This window comes from Daktulosphaira vitifoliae, unplaced genomic scaffold, assembly GCF_025091365.1.
Source record: "Daktulosphaira vitifoliae isolate Bord-2020 unplaced genomic scaffold, ASM2509136v1 Scaffold_1, whole genome shotgun sequence".
Taxonomy (NCBI): domain Eukaryota; kingdom Metazoa; phylum Arthropoda; class Insecta; order Hemiptera; family Phylloxeridae; genus Daktulosphaira; species Daktulosphaira vitifoliae.
Window position 1 is genome coordinate 34,370,678 of NW_026099572.1, and position 20,965 is coordinate 34,391,642.

A 20,965-nucleotide genomic window follows, 5' to 3' on the forward strand; every position below is an offset into this window, starting at 1 on the left:
TATATTAAAATATGAAAATTATCAGTGATAATTTAATTGATAATTATTACACAAGTTACAAAATGTAAAATACAATTGTTATACGTACACTTTTTTTAAATTTTTTAAAAAATTCTTTCAGTCAACAATAAATTAAATAATTATTTTAGTATTATTTTTAAATAATAGCAATTCGAACTAAATTTTTCACGTTAGGAAATTATTCATGTAAATTTTTATCATAAATCAACAATACATAATCTAATTCATTCATCTAAGTTATTCTTATTATAGTTGTACATTTATAGTGAAGTATTTTATTTGACAGAGATATCAGAAGAGCTCCTATTGACATGTCTCACAGGTTTTGTAGTTCCATGGCATTTTAACACAAATTTTAGCTCTATCATGAAGGCTTCAAAATAAGTAAGCTGTAACAAATGCTTAATTTTAGCTTAAAATTTACTAGTACCTTTAAAATCAACTTTTTTGTATGGTTAACATTTATTTTTATTAAAATCTAGTTATATGTGATTATTTGATAGTAAATTGTAATATTATAAAAAAAAATTAATACCTTTTCTTCAACTGCTACTTTCCTTATATTCCATAAAAACTCAAATATTGAAAATATAAAAGCTATCATACATCCAAGTATTAAAATTACAAACATTCCACCGAGTTCAGTAACATCAAGTTCTGAGTTGTCTGTTTTTGGAGGCTAAAATTTATTTTCAAAAAATTTTTATAAAATTTAATTGAAAAAATTGATAAAAAAATTACTTACTTTGCACTTTTTATCTTTAGATACAGACCACCATTTTTCTTTTAGCGCCAATAAAGAACCTGTCTCGGACAGCTTTAATACTGCCATGTTTACAGCTGTTCTATGTGGAGCATCTATAATAATTCAAAATAACAATTAATTATTGTAAACTAGTAATGTTAACAAATCTTACTTAACTGAATGGCATAGCAATTCCATATCCTTTATTATCCAACCAATATCCAACTTCGGCTAAATCACAGTTTCTTTGTACTTCATATTCAATAGAACTAGATTCCATAAAAAATGCATAATGATTTCTTTCTTTTTTTACTCTGTCTACACCTTGTTTGTTATCTGAGACCATCACTGAATCACCATACATTTCCATACCACTCCATAATTTTTGATAAAGGTTTACGTTTGAATTCTAAGAATGAAAAAAATCTTTTTGGCAAAGAATATATTTTTAATGAATGTGAAAAAAATTATTACCTGAAAAAAGCCAGCCGTTGATTGACCTTTTAAACAACCATATTTAATACCATCAGTACCAGCTTTTTTATCTAGGTCCTCTACATTCTTGATGGTCGTTTCCATTCTATTAGACGTCAAAAAAGCAGTTAAATTTGCAATGTAAGACTGAGTCATAATGAGTGCAAAAAACCACCACATAGCTGCAGCTAATCTGGTAGGAAATGCCCTTCAATATAAAAAATAAAATAGTTATGATTAAATCAATCATAGTTTACTACTGTTTTAAATAAGAGCTTTCTTTAGCTTACTTACCTCGGTAATATATCACTCCCTTGGCAAAGTATGGAGCCTAACGAAAACCATAGACAATTTAATAAGGATAACGAGTTTTCTAATTCTTCTAGATTTGGATCGCATGGATGAGGATTTTGCCATTCATTAGGTGTTATTCTATTAATAATTAATACTTTAGTAAATTTAATTTATTTTTATATAAGATTTAGTAAAGATTTTAGTTCATAAACCTCGCAAAAAAAAATAACACCAAAGAAAGACTTAAATAAGCCGTAGCAGTAAATATCCATACTTGAAAAGATAAAGGTTGAGTGAACGAAAATAAGTTATTCTCTGGTTCTTCAGGTTTACTAAATAATATACTGATACCTATAAGATATTTTTATAAAATAATATTCACATAAATTTAGTTTTGATTTATGATCATTCAGAAAAACGAATTGCTTACCTAAGTTCATAAAAGGCATGGTAAAATCTACAGCAGACCTTCTATCGTGAGTAATTGTTAAATCACAAACACCCATATCTGCTCTCTACAATGTAATAAAACAAATGTAGATTTTTTATCATTTCTGAAGAAAAAATGAATAATTTTTTTTTTGATTTATAAAAAATGTATTTAAAAGTTATTGCTTGTGCCACAGAGAGAAACTTACGCAACAATATAAACGATTTAAGTGCACAATATATTTTATAATGAATTTCAGAGGATATTCATTCATATAAGCAGCTATGCTATTGTCAATAAATTATAAATGCATTCAATTTATAAAATTTACACTTACTAATTCTTGTACTTCCCCGATGATACCATCGAATTTACCAGTCTTTGGGTCTCGTTTTCCATTACCATGATTTTTAACTTGAAATTCATAAGTAATATTTATTTCTTCAGCAATTTGTTGTATTAAATCAACGACATATCCTTCATACTTATCATTTCCTATCAGTTTAGCGTGCCCTTCTTTTAACATAAAATATGGCTCAGTCTGAAATAATAATTCAGTGAAATAATTTAATTTGCTACTTAAACAATACTTTAATACAAACTGACAATTTTAGTCGCGACGATAAATGTTTTGTTTTTATTAGCTGCCACTAAATCATCAAGCATTTCACTGCTAGTTCTTGTATAAGTTATCCCATGCATTGGATCCCATAAACCAATCTTCTTAAAGCCATTGTCAGAAAGTTCAACAATTTCCAATGTAAAATATGACCTATGACCTGTAGTTATGTTAAATCGAAGTGAACCGGACAACCCTTTTGTTTCGATCTAAAGAAACATGGAATTTACTTTAACCTAACACATGTAACAAATAAAATAAACAATCTGATAAAATAATATAAATTGACTTAAATGGTTGGAATTATTTTTTGAGCGTTAATAATAATTTATATTGACTTAAACATGTTTAAGAAATGACATGTAAAAAAAAATTGTATATAATTTATACTATAATTACAACAAAATTTAATTCATTGATGTTGCGTTTTTGATCAAACTTTAAATTTTCTCTCCTTAAAAGTTTCTAAAACATGACTTAACATCTAATACCCAGGCACCTGCTAATTTTCCTTTATATTGGAAAATTCACCCATGTACAAAATATCTAAATATTGTATTTTATAATTCATTATTTCGTTAAAATTATTGTATAAATCCATTGAACCATTTATTGTTTATGATGATGAATTAAATGTTAATAAATTTTTTTTTTATAATAAATATACTCAGAAAAAAGACTTACTTTGGCTATTAAGTTGTTTTATAATTTATTACTGTATTCTTGTTACATTTTTTGTTATCTTTGCTGTTAAGATTTTCATATTCAAATAAACAAATAAAATCGACGATTCAAAAGTTATGTGTAAGGAGCTTTCTAGACACTGCGCAATATGTATTAACTAAACGACTAATACTTACCACTTTTATAAAATTTATAAGTTCAAACCCATCGGGCCAGCTTTGAAATGGAGCTTTTTTGCATTGAACCGAGTGGGTTAAAATTCTGTTTGTACCGCCTAAACTATGTAAAGTCTTGGCAAATGTATTAACTGAGTCATACATAAGTATTGCGTTGGCAGTTATTGTGTCTGATTGGAAAGGTGGAATGTTTACTTGAAGCCGTTCTTGAACAAAGTTCAAATCCTTTATGATGTCTTCAACTTCAACATTTTTTGGATCAATTAATCGTATAGTTGTAATATTGGTACGGGATATTCTACCTAAACTGCTTAAATCAACTGTGTGTGCATCCTAAGACATAAATTATTGATGAAATAGTATACCTATAATTTATACTGTACGTTCTTACTAAAGAAGTTAGCATAAAACTATGATAATCGTCAAGTAAATTTACTTCTTTTGCTTGATTTAGGATAGGCAGTATTAAATCTGAATCGCAATCTATTATAATGTGACCTTCTAATGATTTCTTAATATCCTTTAAAATTGGCCTTAAAATATGTAACATTATTTATTAAAAACCGTTATTTTAATTACTATTAAAATGATTAATATAAATACAAATAATAGTCATTTAGGGTTGCACTAACTTATAATTTTTGTCTTCAGGTAATTGAATTATACTAATAGCAGCTACGTTAAAGTTGTTTGGTTTGTTTTTAGTGGAATAAAATTGGATTAAGTGTTGTAGCTTAACCAAATCTTGAGGTCGTTGATAAAGTAATGTAAATGATAACCAATCCATATCTTTTATTATTGTGGTATAGCCCTAAAAAATGATTAATACCACAATAAAATATTATTCATACGAAAAAAATAAAAATTTAATATTAACCTCAGCTAAACTAGATGGTTCTGGATATGTGCTAAAATAATAATCAAACTGCCCGACAGCTGCATTTTCCCAATTTGTCTCTATTTTTGGTATATTCATATGTTCACACATTGACTGTATGATATTTGACGATTCAGAATATGAAGGTCCAAATACCGCTCTAGCTCCAGACTCCAAAGTTTCACAAACTAAAAAAATTAATAAACATCCATATTATAAAAATAAAAAATTGAGTCTTTTAATGAAATTGTATTTTGTATTTATACAATATATTCGGCAATTATCATTATCATTTCTAAGAATAAATTTGTTAAATACTCTGTTATTAAATCATTTTTCGGTAAATTATTGTGCAAAAATTAAAACAAATCGTATAAAAACTAAAAGGTTTTATCCTATACATAATGATATAGAACCACATAGTTTTCATAGGTATTACAAAATTTAAAAAAAAGTGTATTCTTTTATCTTTTTGACAAGGAATTAATACTTGAGATAGATTATAGCGGTTATATATTTTTTGTTTTATGATATTTTTCAAGGTACAAGAAGTTAAAAATAAAAATAGAGTCAAATAATAGGCAGATTAAAAGTAGACAAAACTTAAACCTATAAAAAAAAATTCTAATTTGTTGTTAAATCATTGGTCACATTTTCTATACCTACCTTTTATACTCGTTTTATATGAGTCTGTAAAATCCACTATTTCACTTTGGGCTTTTAAGAATACATTAGAAAGCTCTGGGTCAATATTTACTTTATGTACCGCTAGCTCAAAAGCTTGCTGTTCGATACTGTTTTCTCGGTCGAAAAAGCCGACTGTAAATATCAAAAATATTGTTATAAATAAAATTTCGTTAAACTAATACTTAAGTAATTTTACCAATTGTAAGTGGTTTAGAGATGTTATCAGTATAACCATTAATTTGATTGTGAGAAGTAAAAAAATAAACTACAAATAACAATATTTGAGTGAACCAAAGGTCCATTTTAGTAACGTCGTCTCTAAAACTACGAAATAACTGTTCTGAGAAGATGATTATAAGAATTGCTTCCAGTTATATTTAGAGCTAGATCTGGCCCTAAGCCAATTACTACAGATTTAGTAAGTATTTTATTATTGTAATAATTATTTTTTTTCTACTCAAAATTAGTAAACCCATTTAATATGTTCAATTAATATAAGAAAAATATTCATAGAATCAATTAAATTTTGATAAAAATTTATAGTCCTCAAACACAAAATTTTGTTATACAGTGTGATTTATTAAAAATTCTAGTCCTTATTTTTTCTTTAAATAATATTTTTTTTATAAAAATGTATAGATTTAAATTTGATTTATTTTTATAAACCATAGTAAATATCAAGTTAATTGTAAAAAAAAATTGTTTAAGGGTAGTTTTTAGGAGTAACGTTCAAAATTCAAATGGAATATAATATTATTATTATTTTATAATTAAATGGATAATGGTCTAAATAAATTTAGACTGATTAATAACTCATTTTGTATTATTATTTTTTGAGTTGTTATAGTTTTTGGTATAGACGATTGTGGTATGCAACGTAAAAGAATTCTTATCAGTGTATTTTGGTAAAAATAAAGTGTCATTAAATACTAATTCTCTCCTTATTTTTTTAAAATCTTTAATTGTTTATATCTCAAACATCAATGTTACAAAACTAAAAAGTTATAAAAATTTTTTGTAGCTTTTTGAGTTAAGTATTTTTAATATTTTTTGTTTTAAATTAATATTTGTAATATAGTGTTAATTTTAAATTATGAAACTAGTTAACAACTCATTTTATTAGTATTCTTAATAGATCACACTCTATATAATAAATTTCAACATTAATGTGATATTTAATTTCGTTTCTCAATTGTTAAATTCGAGAAATTGGATGATAAGTAAAGTCAACACATGTCTTAATCGTAAACAAAATTACATAATAATATATTTTTCCTGATATGTATTTTTTAGACTTAATAATATGTACAACTGAAATAATAACACTTGAGCTTTAAACTATGCTTTTTATTATGGTGTAAACATAAATAATTAGAGTCTGGATTATATGCATTTAAAATTTTGTTGTATTATTCCAAGCACATCATTAGTCAGTACAAATTTTTATTAGTAGGTTTGATTACTGTAATGTATAACAAGTAATATATTTTAACTTGAGTTAGTGTTGGGGTTTTCTCTTTTAAAAAGACAAATATTTTTAAGCTACTGTATATTCAAAGAACAAATTTACTCGAACTTGGGTTCATTTAAACTGGCCCAAACAAAATATATTAATACAAATCCGGACATTTAATGATAACAATTTCAATACCATGATCGATGAAATACAAATTTTATGTAAAAACATTAAAACACTTTTTAACTTCGATGCGAATTTTACTATGATGTGTTTTTTTTTTTTTTTTTTATGTCTGTTCCCACTTTTTCTCAGCTCTCACCGAACCGATTTCTTTCAATGATACGTCAANTTTTTTTGTGTCTGTTACCACTTTTTCTCAGCTCTCACCGAACCGATTTCTTTCAATGATACGTCAAAAGATCACAAATTGTATCTAGTCGAAGACAATATCCTCAAAAATTGAAAAAAATTCTCTCGTTCCCCGTAAATGGGGAAACCTCCAAAAAAATTACAAATTTAATAATCGCTAATTTTTGAAATGTTTACAATTTTTTTTACTTAAAACTGCCATAACTATTTCAAATATGAACAAATCAATATAATTTTTTTGTTATAAATGCTTGATGTCTTTACCTATCATTTGGTATATTTTTTTTGTAAATTTGACCTTTTTTCTGTCCACAGGGGGGGATTTAAAATGACAACTTTTTCACAAAAAATTAACTTTTTCAACATAACTTTTGAAAATGTTCCGGAAGGTCTGACACTTTTATATATATCTTAAATTAAAGCTAATCTAATATACTTTAATTAAAAAAAAAAAATTTCGGATTTTATTTTGTCTTCACTGTGAAGATGGCTATCATATGCTATTTTTGTGTTAAAATTCTCGATTTTATATTTTACATTTTTGACTTTAAAATGTTATAACTTTTTGAAAAATGTATGGATCAATACAATTTTTTTATGAAAAATAATATTTATATACTTCTTTATTTTCAACATACTTTTTTTTTAAATCGGACCATTTCCCTTAATACAGGGGGGGGTCCAAAACATAAAAATGCATATAGAAAGTAGAACTTTTTTAACTTAATTTTTGAAAGTATTCCGGAAATACTAACACTTTTATATATATCTTAAATTAAAGCTTATATAATATACTATAATATTAAAAAAAAAAATTTCGGACTTTATTTTGTTTTCACGGTAAAAATGGCTACCGTATGCTATTTTCGTGTGAAAATTCTTNAAAACATTAAAACACTTTTTAACTTCGATGCGAATTTTACTATGATGTGTTTTTTTTTTTTTTTTTTATGTCTGTTCCCACTTTTTCTCAGCTCTCACCGAACCGATTTCTTTCAATGATACGTCAAAAGATCACAAATTGTATCTAGTCGAAGACAATATCCTCAAAAATTGAAAAAAATTCTCTCGTTCCCCGTAAATGGGGAAACCTCCAAAAAAATTACAAATTTAATAATCGCTAATTTTTGAAATGTTTACAATTTTTTTTACTTAAACACTATATAAATCAAATAACTAATCGGCATAAAATTAAGGGAACATGGATTATTGAATTAATCTATCAATTTCTTAAAATTAAACACTATCTAAAGATTTGCATCGAAGCGTTATTTTTGATAGTGATTTTAATCACTGCCAGATATCATTATACTTGATCCAACTATGCCACGTCACCACTGTGCCTCGAACCCCCTGTGCTGGGTTTTTTTTTCAAATTCTGATTAAATTTAAAAAAATATATTTTTTTAAAAGTTTCTTCCTATTAAAATATACGCATACAAAATTAAACTTTTAATAACTCACATATCATTTTAATTATTTCAAATTATTATAAAAATTATAAATAAATACATTTTTCTAGTAGTTTTCGTGAATAAAATAAGTAAATTATTACAATAATTAACCATCTATAATAATTCAAGCAATAATTAATTATAATAAACGTATTAAATATAATTGAATATAATTAAATATAATTTTAAAAGTTTCAATAGCAATCAGAGAAATCTGATTGATTATTGATTCCTCTTTGAATTTTTCCAGAAAGAATCCTATAAAAAATAGTGTCCTGGTGAAGTCCATCATCAGCAGTGTTGTATTGAGTCTTATTAGGGTTATATTTTAAGCTGTATACCATTTTCTTACCATCGCTAAATTCTTTGGTTATAATTTGTGGTATTGGTTTTGGTTTACCCATTATTATTTTTTTAAAGTAGGTACCAAGTCCACATTCAATCATCTTAAATAAAGTAAAATAAACAAGCAAAGTAGCTATTGTTAAAACTATTTTTATGAAATGCATGTCTAAATATATTTTCAACTTTTTAAAGATAAAGCACAACAATTACTGAATATAACGTTAAGCATTTAGATAACTACCCAAACATCATCAATAAATATTATTGTTTTTCTGATATTTAGTCTACTCAATGTTACAATGTAAATAAATAAATTCAAAACATTTTCAGAATACAATTATTATAATATTTTGTTTTGTAGTGTATTTCACAATGATTATTCCTTATTTTTAATTTTCTTTGTTTTTAGTAAAATTAAAAATAATTTTGTCAGCTGAAAAATGAATTTTTTTATTAAAATGTTTGTCAAATTTTTTCAATCTATATTTCTATGTAGTTAACTATGACATTTGTAATTGACAATGAGGATAGTTTTTTAATTGTAGATGATAAAAGTTCCTTTTGAATTGCTTTGAGGTAAGAATATAATAAGGTTTATAAGCAATTAAAATTTTTAATTTTATAGTTTTTCTTACCATTTTTGTATTATTTTACAATAAAAAACAAATGGTCCAATGAAAAACTAGTGCTGATATTACAATATCAGTATATATTGTACAATAACCTTAGAAATGACTCAATTTTTTCAACTTCTATTAGATAAATTAAAAACAATACAATAATAGGAGTGTTTTTAATTATTTGAATTGCCCTTTTATTATTTAATGTCAAATGCAACATGGATTTTAAAGCAAATCGCATAAAAAAATATTTTACTAGAAATAATTTATTTCACATATTTTACATATTATATGTGCGTAAATGCGTGTTATTCGCAGGAACATAGCGTTAGGGTTTTTATATCTTCCATTCAGAAACTGTTTTATTTGCAATTAATCCTTATTACAAATAATTGATTAAGGACTTATAAATTAAAAACCCTTTCTAATAAATAATTTTTATCTACGACTCTGATATGTAATATAATATTTGTGGATTATTAGTACCATGTAATGGGTCAATTTGGGGCGGTGATTAAATTTGGGACAGTTAAATATCTATTATTATTTAAGCCATATAATTCTACAGCGTTTGTAAAATGTTTACTATTATTGTTAAGAAACACCAAATAATTCAATAAATTAAATTATCTCCAAGTTGGTCCATTTTATGGTACGCGAAAAATAGATTTATATTTTAATAACATAATTAAATAATAGTATCTTAACTATAAACATATATAAGTTAGAGATGTAACTTGACATTAAAGGGCCCAAAAGTAAATGTCTCACGTGGCTGAAATACTCTAAATAGCCAGCTTTTTTTATATTTTGATACTAATTTAGATTCCTTATAATACAAATTTCTAAATGTTGACATTATTATAACAGAAAAAATTCTCGAGAAGCCCAAAAACCTCGCGAGTTCTAATGTTTCACTTTGCTAACTTTATCGCTAGTAGTGTACTACTTTTGTAAATATAGAATGATCAATTTTAGGTAAGATATTAATTTTTTGAGAAATAAAAATTTTTATAAAAAATTTATAATAAATTTTTAATAAAAAAACTAGGTTAAGCTAGGTTTTAGGTATTATGTTATCTTAATTTTATGTTTTTAGTAATTACATTATATACCATATATTGTATATTTTTATTTCTGCAAAAAGAACATTTATTTGGTTTCAAAAATTCTATTATTGTAGAATTTTTTGTGGTTAAACAATTTTTTTTTACCCTTTCAGGGTTAAAAGATATTAAGTTTAATTTTCTTAATGGAATCACTAGCGTGGGCGGATTGTGTATACAGGGTGATTTTTTTATCATAATCCACTCAATTACTTACAAAAAATAATAATTTAAACATTTTTTTTTTTCATTATCTTTAGTTACACATTATTCTTGAATTTTTAACTATGTAATACTTTTTAAGTTCATCCCTTATGCCTTGGAAGGGGGTCAACTTTGTTTTTTTAAATGGTAACACATATTTTTAATTTAATAAAATGTTTGAGTTTTTAATTTAATAGTAAATGGCATTTGAATTTTTAATATAACTTTATTAGCTTATTAGATATAAACATTTAAAGTTTCAAAATTTTGAGTTAATATACATGTATAATACACATGGGATTGTAAATACAGGTAGCTAATTGGATTTTTATGACATTGCTGTCTCAGTCACGGATTGTTTATTATCAATTATGATTATCAATAGATATACTTTCTGTATTGTCAGTTAGTGTATTTATAAACTCATAACAATGTGCCTTACTACAATTGATAATAACAATGCTGTGTACCTGCTAATATCGATGTTATAAAAAACCAATTAGCTACCTGTATTTGTAATCCCTTGTGTATTATACCTGTATATTAATTCAAAAATTTGAAACTTTAAATGATTATATCTAATAAACGAATTAAGTTATATTAAAAATTCAAATGCCATTTACTATTAAATTAAAAACTCAAACATTTTATTAAATTAAAAATATGTGTTACCATTTAAAAAAACAAAGTTGACCCCCTTCCAAGGCATAAGGGATGAACTTAAAAAGTATTACATAGTTAAAAATTCAAGAATAATGTGTAACTAAAGATAATGAAAAAAGAAAATGTTTAAATTATTATTATTCTGCAAGTAATTGAGTGGGTTATGATAAAAAAATCACCCTGTATATAAGCTGTGTCGCGCTACATACCCACTCTATGTATTAATAGTTGTAACGGATAACCATAGAATAAAGAAATTGTAAAAACAAAATCATTTGAAGTTTTCTATTTTATTGTGTTATCAAGTTAAAAATAAGGGTTCCCATAAAAAAATTTAATTTAAGTAATTTAATCCCGAAGAAATTAAAAAAATTGTTTAATCACATATTATCATAAAGATTTTTGAATCAAAAATGTAATTTTTTTAATAATTTCTGAAAAAATGAGTGTCCCGCCTAAAATTTATAATTTTGCATATAAAATAATAAAATACGTAAGCAATCCTGTTTACGATAAAATCTGATGTGATCTTAATGTTAATTATAATTTAAAGTATAAAATTATTTTTGTGAATACTTGTTAGAAAAATAGTTTTACCATTTTTTTTGTAAACCTATCATTTATAAAATATATGATTATTTACATTTTATTATTTATTAGAAAATGTTTCTTTTGTTAAAAAATAAATAATACCATACGTCTTACGTTAATAATGTGTATAAAAATTTAATAAAAAATAATGAGTAGTTATTAGATTAATTTTATCAATGACTTTATTTTTATTTTATACATAAAAAATTCCATTTAAACGTTTTATAAAACAAGAAGTACTTATGCTTTAACTGAACTAATATTATATTTAATATTAAATGAATTTTTAAAACAAAATTATAATAGAATATAGACTTCATAATAATTTTATAATTTTAATTAAAAGTACAATATCGCAAAAGCTGTGACTAATTGTTATTTCGATTTAATAAAGTCATTTTGATTTGTTCCATAATACTTTGCGTGTCTGAAAATAACATTTCAGTTATTTAGTAATAAAATATTTAAAGAAATAGTATGTTTAACGTAACAATAACATAATAGTATCCTAATATAATTATTTGCTATTAAAAATTTGATGCTGGTTATTGTTGCTATAAATAACTTAAATTTATCTTAAAATTGTTTCTACAAATAATACTAATACACTAAAGTAGATATTAAAGTAATTTATTATGCTTACTTAAAATTCCTTGAGACTGATCGTGAATTCCTGACTCCATTGTTTCTTCTGAAGATGAGTAAATATTGACAGTATTTTGATTAATTATTTCTTCATTATCTTCTAATTTTTCTATGTCTTTTTTTTCAATATTTTCTTTATCCTTTTTTTCTTTTAAAATTTCGTTTACTGATATAAATTTTTTTTTCGCGTCTTTATTTTTCTTCTCTTTATCCGCATTATTATCTGTCTTGTCTATTTTTTTTTCCTTTATATTTTTTTCTTTCTCCTTTTCTATTGAATTTTTTTGGTCATTGTATTCATTTGACTCATTACTTTTAATTTTTTTTCTAGATTCTGTATCTTGCTCTTTTTTATCATTATCCTTTTTTATTTCTTTCCTGTCTTTCTTGTTTTTAATTTTAATTTTTTCTATTGAATCTTTATCTTTTTTTACTTCATTTTCTTTTGATTTAATATGTATTTTTTCTTTCTCGTCTTTATCATTCTTTTTTGTTTTTATGTTTATCTCATCCTTATCTGCTTCAGACTTTTTTTCTTCTATTTTTTCTATTGATTTTAATGTTTTATACTTTTTTTCCTTATTTTTTTTTTCTATGCTGTTTTTAAATTTAACTTCATTTATTTTAATTTTTGGGTTACTTTTAATTTTTTTCTTTTCTATCGAAAACCTGTTAGGGATAACATAAAATACTCATTAATATTTGGTAATAACTTAAAAAATTAAAAAATGTATGCAAAATTCTTCAAAATACTATAAATTTATTTTTACCTTGTTGTTTCCTCTGAAATAGATGAGTCTGATGAACTAGACGAGTTCGATGATCTTAATGAGCTAGGAAAACTAGATAAATGGCTACTATTTTCAAATTTAACTGTTCCAAATATTTGCATTGGTTGAATATTTGGCATTACTTCGTTATTTTCAATTTTTTCCGATAAAATTTGAAAAAAATTAGAGTTAATGTGAACATTATCATTAGCTAATGGTAATTCTACTGATTTAAAGCCTATTGGTTTTAAAATTTCTTTTTTTTCGTTTATAATTGCTTGGATGGGTAAATTTTTCATGTTTAAATTATGCTGAAGAGAATGACTATTGGTAAGCTGTTGTGATTTTGTCAATGGATTTGACACGGAATTTGGTTCTGATATAAGTGTTGATTGATAATACATATCTTTCGAAGGAATAGTATCTGGTCGATTAATCTTTTTAGACTTTCCCCAATTCTTCGGGTTTAAAAGTCCAGGAATACTAAAACAAAAAATTTTTTGTATGAACGTGCAATAAAATATAAGAAAAATGGTTGTTGTTATAATTTTATAACTATTCATTTCGGAAAATAATTAAGAACTGTCAATAAAAATCTATGTATAAAAAATTGAAACTTAATTATATATATACATGAATAATATATTTATGTATTTACATCTATTCATCCTAAAATGAATAAATTGAAAATTTTGATAGTATTCGGCCTTTTATAAAAAGACAACTGTGTCATTAAAATAGTTATGATTAATATAAAAAAATAATATTTTATGGCAGTAGAGTTATAAAATTCAAAAAGTAAATAACTTTAAACGATGTTATATATAAAACAAATAATATTCTTTAAAAAGGACTAACTTAAATCATTATTCAAAACAAATAATTTTTTAATAAAAAAACTAGGTTAAGCTAGGTTTTAGGTATTATGTTATCTTAATTTTATGTTTTTAGTAATTACATTATATACCATATATTGTATATTTAATTATATATATATATATAATTAGTTGTTCTATATTTAAATGTATATTCTAATGGTAACTGGTTGTGCTGGAAGCATCGACGTATTTATATGTGTACAATGTTCAGGGTAGAAATCATAAAATAGTATATTTTAGAAAAAAATTAAAGGTTACAAATATCATAAAAAAATAATGAATTTGTCACATCGGAAAATTTGGAACTTTCGTGGTGCGTTAAAAAATACAAAAAGAAAGAGTCGGACCATCGTAGGATTTAAAAAAGAATATTGTATAATGAAAGCAATTTAAGCTAAAATTAAAATAAAAAACCCAGCACAGTGAGGTGGTGGCACAGTGGGGTAGTGGCATAGTTGGGTCGAGTATAGATGATATCTGACAGTGATTAAAATCACTATAATAAAAACGCTTCGATGCAAATCTGTAGATACTTTTTAATTAAACAAAAAAATTTGTCAAAAAAGTAGGTCAAGTGAGAGCTGAGAAAATAAATGATAGCTACAAAAAAAAAACCACATAATAAAATAATATTAATATGAATTTCTTCTCACGAAAGGAGACTAAAGTAATGGGATCCTTGATATTTATTAAAGTTATTGAATCTAAACGAGATAAAAATTAAATGAGTTAAACATTTTTTTCTAACTCAAAAAGAATTAAGAAAAAATTCAGTGCCACAGGCGTGAAAGACCCAAGTGTTACCGTCTCAGAAACCGAACGTCGCATTCGTCACTTAATAAAAATGGAAATATAGCTAGTTTAAATTTTAAAGTTACTTTTATCGACTTCAAAGAAACAAAAAAATTTAAATATGTTTAACTTTTTATACTATGTCAATTAGATTGATATAATATTTATGAAAATCAGTGTAATCCCCTTATAATAAAATAAAATACAAAACCAAGAATTTTAACACAATAATAGCATATTTTTAAATACGGTAGTTATTTTCACCATGTATTCTCCTAATAAGATATTTTAAAATAAAATAAAATACAAAACCTAGAATTTTAATAGAAAAATAGCATATTTTTGAATACGGTAGCCATTTGCGCATAGAAGATAGGTCGTCAGGACAAATTTTTTTTTTCATTTTATAGTACATAAAATAAGCTTTAATTTGATATATGTTTAAAGGACACAGTATTTCTGGAACATTTTCAAAAATTAAGTTGAAAAAGTTAGTTTTTGTAAAAAAATTGCTATTTTAAATCCCACCCAATGAGCAGGTTAAGTGTTAGATTTTCAATAAAATGATATCAAATAAAAGGAAAATATCTAAGGTTTTAGTATAAAAAAAAATTATGTTGATTTGTTTATTTTTGAAAAAGTTATGGAAGTTTTAAGAAAAAAAAGTGAAAATATGACAAAATTAACCGATTTTTAAATTTGTAATTTTTTTGGATATATCCCCCATTTGCGGAGAACGAGGGAAAATTTTTCAATTTTTAAGGGTAATGTCGTCAACTAGATACGATTTGTGATCTTTTGACGTATTGTTGAAAGAAATCGGTCCAGTGAGAGCTGAGAAAAAGTGGCAACAGACATAAAAAAAAAAAAAAAAACACATCATGGTAAAATTAATACCTTCTCAGCTTCGCATCGAAGCTAAATACAATTCGTTGTAACGCACACAACTTAAAAAACATACCGCTACGGACGAAAATTAACGTAACAGTTCCGATTATGGCTAATTTCTGACAAAACGTCCGTTGTTTGTCCCGGTGGTTCGATGGAGACAACACGGCTAGTCTTTAGAGTAGGGGGGGTCAACAAATTTTACTACCCAGTGCCGGAAATTATTAAGAACAATTCTAATTATAAGGCGACAATGTAGTTGGTGAGCAGTGCAAATGACGTTCAAGATAGGAAAGGAGCGGGTTGAATGTACACACAAATGCCGTCAATGAACCGATCCGAGTAGTACACAGCTGACTATCTCTCACGCGCGCAAACAAACCACAACACCAAAGGCTCGGGATTAGTTGAATGATAAACGCCGTCACATTCGGCTCAACAAAATTAATTTAGGATACATACCTTTTGTTACGATACAAAAAATAAATTTTTTTTTTATCAAAAAATGTTTTTAAATAAATTAAAAACTGTCAAACTGATATTTTTAGAAACAAAAATATTTCATATATATTATTTACAGGGTAAAAAGTCTTAAATAAACCCGCGGATAAAATATTTAAATATTTTAGCTTTATAGTACTAAAAAAATTGAATTTCACTTCAAAGTAATCCTATTTGATGTCCTACCAGATGCTCTACAATTGTATTTGTTATATTGTATTAAATTTATAAACTTCAAGATATGAACACTTGACGCGGCCACGGCGTTGTCACACGTTTGACACCCCGCGGTCGTGTCAGCTCCTTCTCAGCCTCCGCTCCTCTGTAAACTGGACCGTTACACACACGCGTTATCGTCTTGGTGTAAAGTCCAATAAATGCCTAGAGTCGAATACCCGCCGCAATAATACGTCGAGTCAGTTATCTTCGTGACACCAGCCTTTGCTAGTATTCGTCCGTACCACTTTCGATTTCACTGCAAGACATCGACGTATCGTCATCTACATTTTTACGTACTATTGTTATTCTTTAAGTATAGATTTTCTTTTTTTATTTAATTTTCAAATTAACGGCTCACGCCAATAAACCTATGAAACTTTGTGTAGTCTAAATCATTCAACAACTACTTCTAACACTATTTTATAAAAGTATGAGTGTGAAAAAAACAGTAAAATATATTTATAAATTCATAACGTCAAGAATTTTACCCTTATACAATTATAATCGTTAAATATATACAGTTTTAGATTTGGAAATATAGTATATTTCGAAAAAAAGTTAATAAATTGTTCAATTTTTTTGTTTTTTAGTTGACATACGCTATAGTGTTATATTTAGAAGTAGCCAAATTGACAACCCAATTGAGCTCAATTTATGGTAATTATATAGATTTTATTTTAACTAGGAATTTTCGATTATATTTACACTATAGAAATTTTTTAGGAAGTATATTATTTATATTTTTTGAAAAAAAAACTTTTTTTTATAGAATTTTTCATAAATTTATATCATGTATTAATCAAGTAAAAGATTTTTCCATCATTCATTTTAATTAAATAAACATAGATTCACCTGTAATAATCTACCAGAGAATATTCTTAAGAATATACGTGTTAGTAATAAGAAAATTTATTCGAGAATATTCTTACCTTATGTTTTATCAGTAATGGAATATATTAGTACCGATCTATAATTTTTGTTATTTAATTAAAAATCAATTAGAAATTAATATTATATAAGCCATCACAAATTTAGTATCAAAATTTTAATCTATTATAAAAAAAAAAGCAAAACAGTATTTTTAAATATTATACTATGACCAAAACAAGTTGAGAAAAAAATAATAACAGTTACCAATTAATTTAGGTATCTACAAATAAAAATGTAAAATGACAAACATAGTAATATATTTTAACATACAGTTTTCGAAAAAATAGCCAATTTTGAACTATGTTACATAGCAATGAAACATCTACACTATTCAAAATTAAATCATATTATAGCTTATTTAATTAATTATATGGTTTTAAAAATGAAAGCCGTGATTTTATAACACAAGACAGGATAAAAATTAAATGACAGTGATTTTGATCACGATCAAAATTCAAACAACACTAATCTATAAACGGTTAAAAAATTCTCTTTATTGTACTTTTTTTTTTCTTTAACATAATAGAACAATAGTAGGGTACTTTTTTAATTAAGAAAAACCACTTCATGGTAAAAAAAATACCGCTTTATAGATAATATAACTTTATATTTAAAATAAAATTATACACATTAAATTTATATAAATTAAAAATTATGCACTTTTCGAAATAATTAAAAACTCAATACGATGAACGTATTTTGGAAATTTTAATTATGGAAATTAGAAATATGAAATTATTTATTCAATCATAATCATAATATTTACTTGTAAAACATATTATAAAACATAAATTATTTACTTTATATGTATTATGCTATTAAGATGTGTTACAACTTGACCCATTCTTCCCCGATTAAGTTATAAATCTATTCATTTATTAATGTTGAACGGGATAAAATTCATATATTTTTTTCAATTTAAAATTAATACAATATCACATGTTAAATTAAATTATACTCTTCAAAATAGATTTATAAGTATTATAGTTTTTTTTTCAAATATAATTTCATAAAAAGCAGATGGTAATAAACATATGCTTTATTTCATCAATTATTTCAAATAAGAAAATCCGTACATTTACATATATAAATAATTGATAAATTATATTTTAAATTAAAATTGTTCTATATTATTCAACTACATAATAAAAGTTTATTTTTAACCAGCTATTTAATACACATTTGTGACTACTACTTATAAATACTCTCGTACAATAATTCTTAATATTCAAAATTATTTAATTTCTATATATTTTATTTAAATACTACTAAATTTTAGTAGAATAACTGTAATGAAATTTAAGGATCTTTTAAAAACTCTTATAAAATAATAATATGTTACTCAGTAAAATGAAATGAATACTATCTTTATTCAAGCAATTAACCAATCGATTTGTGATATAAAATTTTCAGCTTCGCATCGAAACTAAAATATCAAGCGTCAGGACGTACAAACTCTTCAAATGGAATACCCAAAAACTATGTATGTCATACTTCAAGATCATCCTTATTATATAAAATAAAACAATGGGATAAAGTTTAGTCCAGTACTTATGTGAGTCACGCAATAAATTATGAAGAAATTTCTTATGAAGGTATAATAATGGAAAATGGAATTTTGAAGAATGTGATTTATACACGTGTAAAGAATAATCTTTATATTTTAGGTAATGCGATCACTTTGAACTTCATTGAAAGTGTGAGCTTTACATGCATTGATCCGTTCTACGAGTTTATAATGGATATGAATAAAAAAGTTGCTAAAATATCAGATTACTTGAAGGAATTTAGTAAAAATCTTGATCAACCTGTACCGATATTCAATAAATAATAGATATCTCTAAACCGTATGAATGTAATTTAAATGTTTACAAAAAACACGAACACAAATATAAGAATTACAAATTTAATACTGTAGACGAAGATTGCATGAGTGATTTATTAAGCAGCATGAATTTAATGGAAGATAAATTACACTTTATAAAAGAATCTTATGTAGTAGAAATGAATATTAGGGCAATATCGAATTAGTAAATACACATTGATATAATGATGAAATTATTAAGGATCTGTTGACTTTAGATCAACATTATGATTGTTATAAATGTAAAATGAAGATAAGAGTAAGGAGAAAATTTTTTTATACTAACGTTTTATTATATAACAATATTTTACGAAAATAAAAAATATTAATATTTGTAATTAATGAAACACTTTTCTGTAAAAATTTTTCAATCAATTTCAAGATATTAGAATTTATGGCTTATTTAATAAATATAGATTTATAAAAATTTCAAATTGTACTATAAGTATATATTTTGTGAATAATTATACATTTTTATGAAATTTCTCTTCGGAGGTGTCTGCTATAGTTTTTAGTTTTTGTAAGTTTTTTTTGATAGTGATTTTAATCAGTGTCAGATATCTGTGCCGCTACCCCCCTGTGCTGGGTTTTTTTATTTTTTGAGTTTTTAATTTGTTTTAATAGCGTAAAAAAATACATTTGANGTGCTGGGTTTTTTTATTTTTTGAGTTTTTAATTTGTTTTAATAGCGTAAAAAAATACATTTGATTAAAAAAATAATTTTAAACTGAAAATTAAAATTTTTAGAGAAATTAATTCCCATAATAATATTTAACAATTTTTTCTTTTTATTTGCTGTAGATCAAAGTTCTTGAACAAGATGTAAGAATGAACGTGATTGATAAAAATCATTTACATTTAAATAAATACATGTAAATATATAAATGATTTATATTTTTTTACCAAGTGGACATGGCTGGTACTGTAAATCGTGTACTAAATATATGACGCAGGGTATGTGATTAAGAGATTACAGGTACTCAAAATCTAAATATAAAATCACCTGCGAAAATAATTGGAAAAGGTATTTAAATTATAATTACTTATCGAAATATAAATGTAGAAAAATATTATTTTAATTAAACAAAAACATCAAACACAAAATGTTTGATGTTTTTGTTTAAAGATGTTTAAAGACCTTTTTTAGCTTCGATGCAAAGCTGAGAAGGTATTAATTTTACCATGATGTGTTTATTTTTTTATTTTTTTATTTTTTTTTTTTTTTGTGTCTGTCACTACTTTTTCTCAGCTCTCACTGGACCGATTTCTTTTAANTTTTTTTTTTTGTGTCTGTCACTACTTTTTCTCAGCTCTCACTGGACCGATTTCTTTTAACAATACGTCAAAAGATCACAAATTGTATCTAGTTGAAGACATTACCCTTAAAAATTTAAAAATTTTCCCTCGTTCCCCGCAAATGGGGGAAATATCCAAAAAAATTACAAATTTAAAAATCGACAAATTTTGTCATTTTTTTCACTTTTTTTTCTTAAAACTTCCATAACTTTTTCAAAAATCAACAAATATAATTTAATTAACATTATATAACATAATTTTTTTTTAAACTAAAATCTTAGATATTTTCTTTCATTTGATATAATTTTTTTGAAAATTTAACACTTAACCTGCTCATGGGGGGGGATTTAAAATTGCAACTTTT

General features: G+C 24.7%; 2 protein-coding genes and 1 long non-coding RNA gene across 10 annotated transcripts in view; 1 reads left to right on the forward strand and 2 right to left on the reverse strand.

Moving 5' to 3' along the window:
• Positions 1-50: 50 nt before the first annotated feature.
• Positions 51-5,351, reverse strand: LOC126897353 (glutamate receptor ionotropic, kainate 2-like). 2 transcript variants are annotated; one of them, XM_050670887.1, is made up of 16 exons: positions 5,204-5,351; positions 4,987-5,139; positions 4,321-4,508; positions 4,076-4,254; positions 3,835-3,976; positions 3,444-3,776; positions 2,571-2,792; positions 2,302-2,505; positions 1,965-2,049; positions 1,747-1,885; positions 1,535-1,672; positions 1,241-1,448; positions 944-1,175; positions 767-879; positions 557-700; positions 51-410 (listed from the first exon to the last, which is right to left on the reverse strand). In XM_050670887.1, exons 1-16 carry the CDS (start codon positions 5,307-5,309, stop codon positions 297-299), a joined length of 2,700 nt encoding a protein of 899 aa, XP_050526844.1. In that variant the 5' UTR covers positions 5,310-5,351; the 3' UTR covers positions 51-296. The 2 variants fall into 2 exon arrangements, with proteins under 2 accessions (XP_050526844.1, XP_050526853.1); XM_050670896.1 differs by lacking the exons at positions 51-410; positions 557-700 and having other exon boundaries at positions 939-1,175.
• The window catches only part of LOC126897647 (uncharacterized), a 19,445-nt gene continuing 3,812 nt past the window's right edge, over positions 5,333-20,965 (forward strand). The window contains exons 1-4 of one of the 5 annotated variants that reach the window (XR_007702154.1): positions 5,333-5,425; positions 17,102-17,168; positions 18,855-19,564; positions 20,107-20,329. This is a non-coding gene — a long non-coding RNA (uncharacterized LOC126897647). Of the gene's footprint in view, positions 5,426-9,064; positions 9,211-16,724; positions 16,940-17,101; positions 17,169-18,854; positions 19,565-20,106; positions 20,330-20,965 lie in introns of those variants that run through there. The other 4 variants (XR_007702151.1, XR_007702153.1, XR_007702142.1 and 1 more) reach the window with 4 other exon arrangements.
• LOC126897527 (histone-lysine N-methyltransferase, H3 lysine-79 specific-like) overlaps positions 12,010-20,965 on the reverse strand; it is a 15,858-nt gene continuing 6,902 nt past the window's right edge. The window contains exons 1-4 of one of the 3 annotated variants that reach the window (XM_050671227.1): positions 13,892-13,980; positions 13,234-13,716; positions 12,462-13,132; positions 12,011-12,245 (exon numbers count right to left, since the gene is read on the reverse strand). In XM_050671227.1, the coding sequence (XP_050527184.1) occupies positions 12,187-12,245; positions 12,462-13,132; positions 13,234-13,637 (1,134 nt within the window). In that variant the 5' untranslated portion in view covers positions 13,638-13,716; positions 13,892-13,980 and the 3' untranslated portion in view covers positions 12,011-12,186. The other 2 variants (XM_050671210.1, XM_050671218.1) reach the window with 2 other exon arrangements.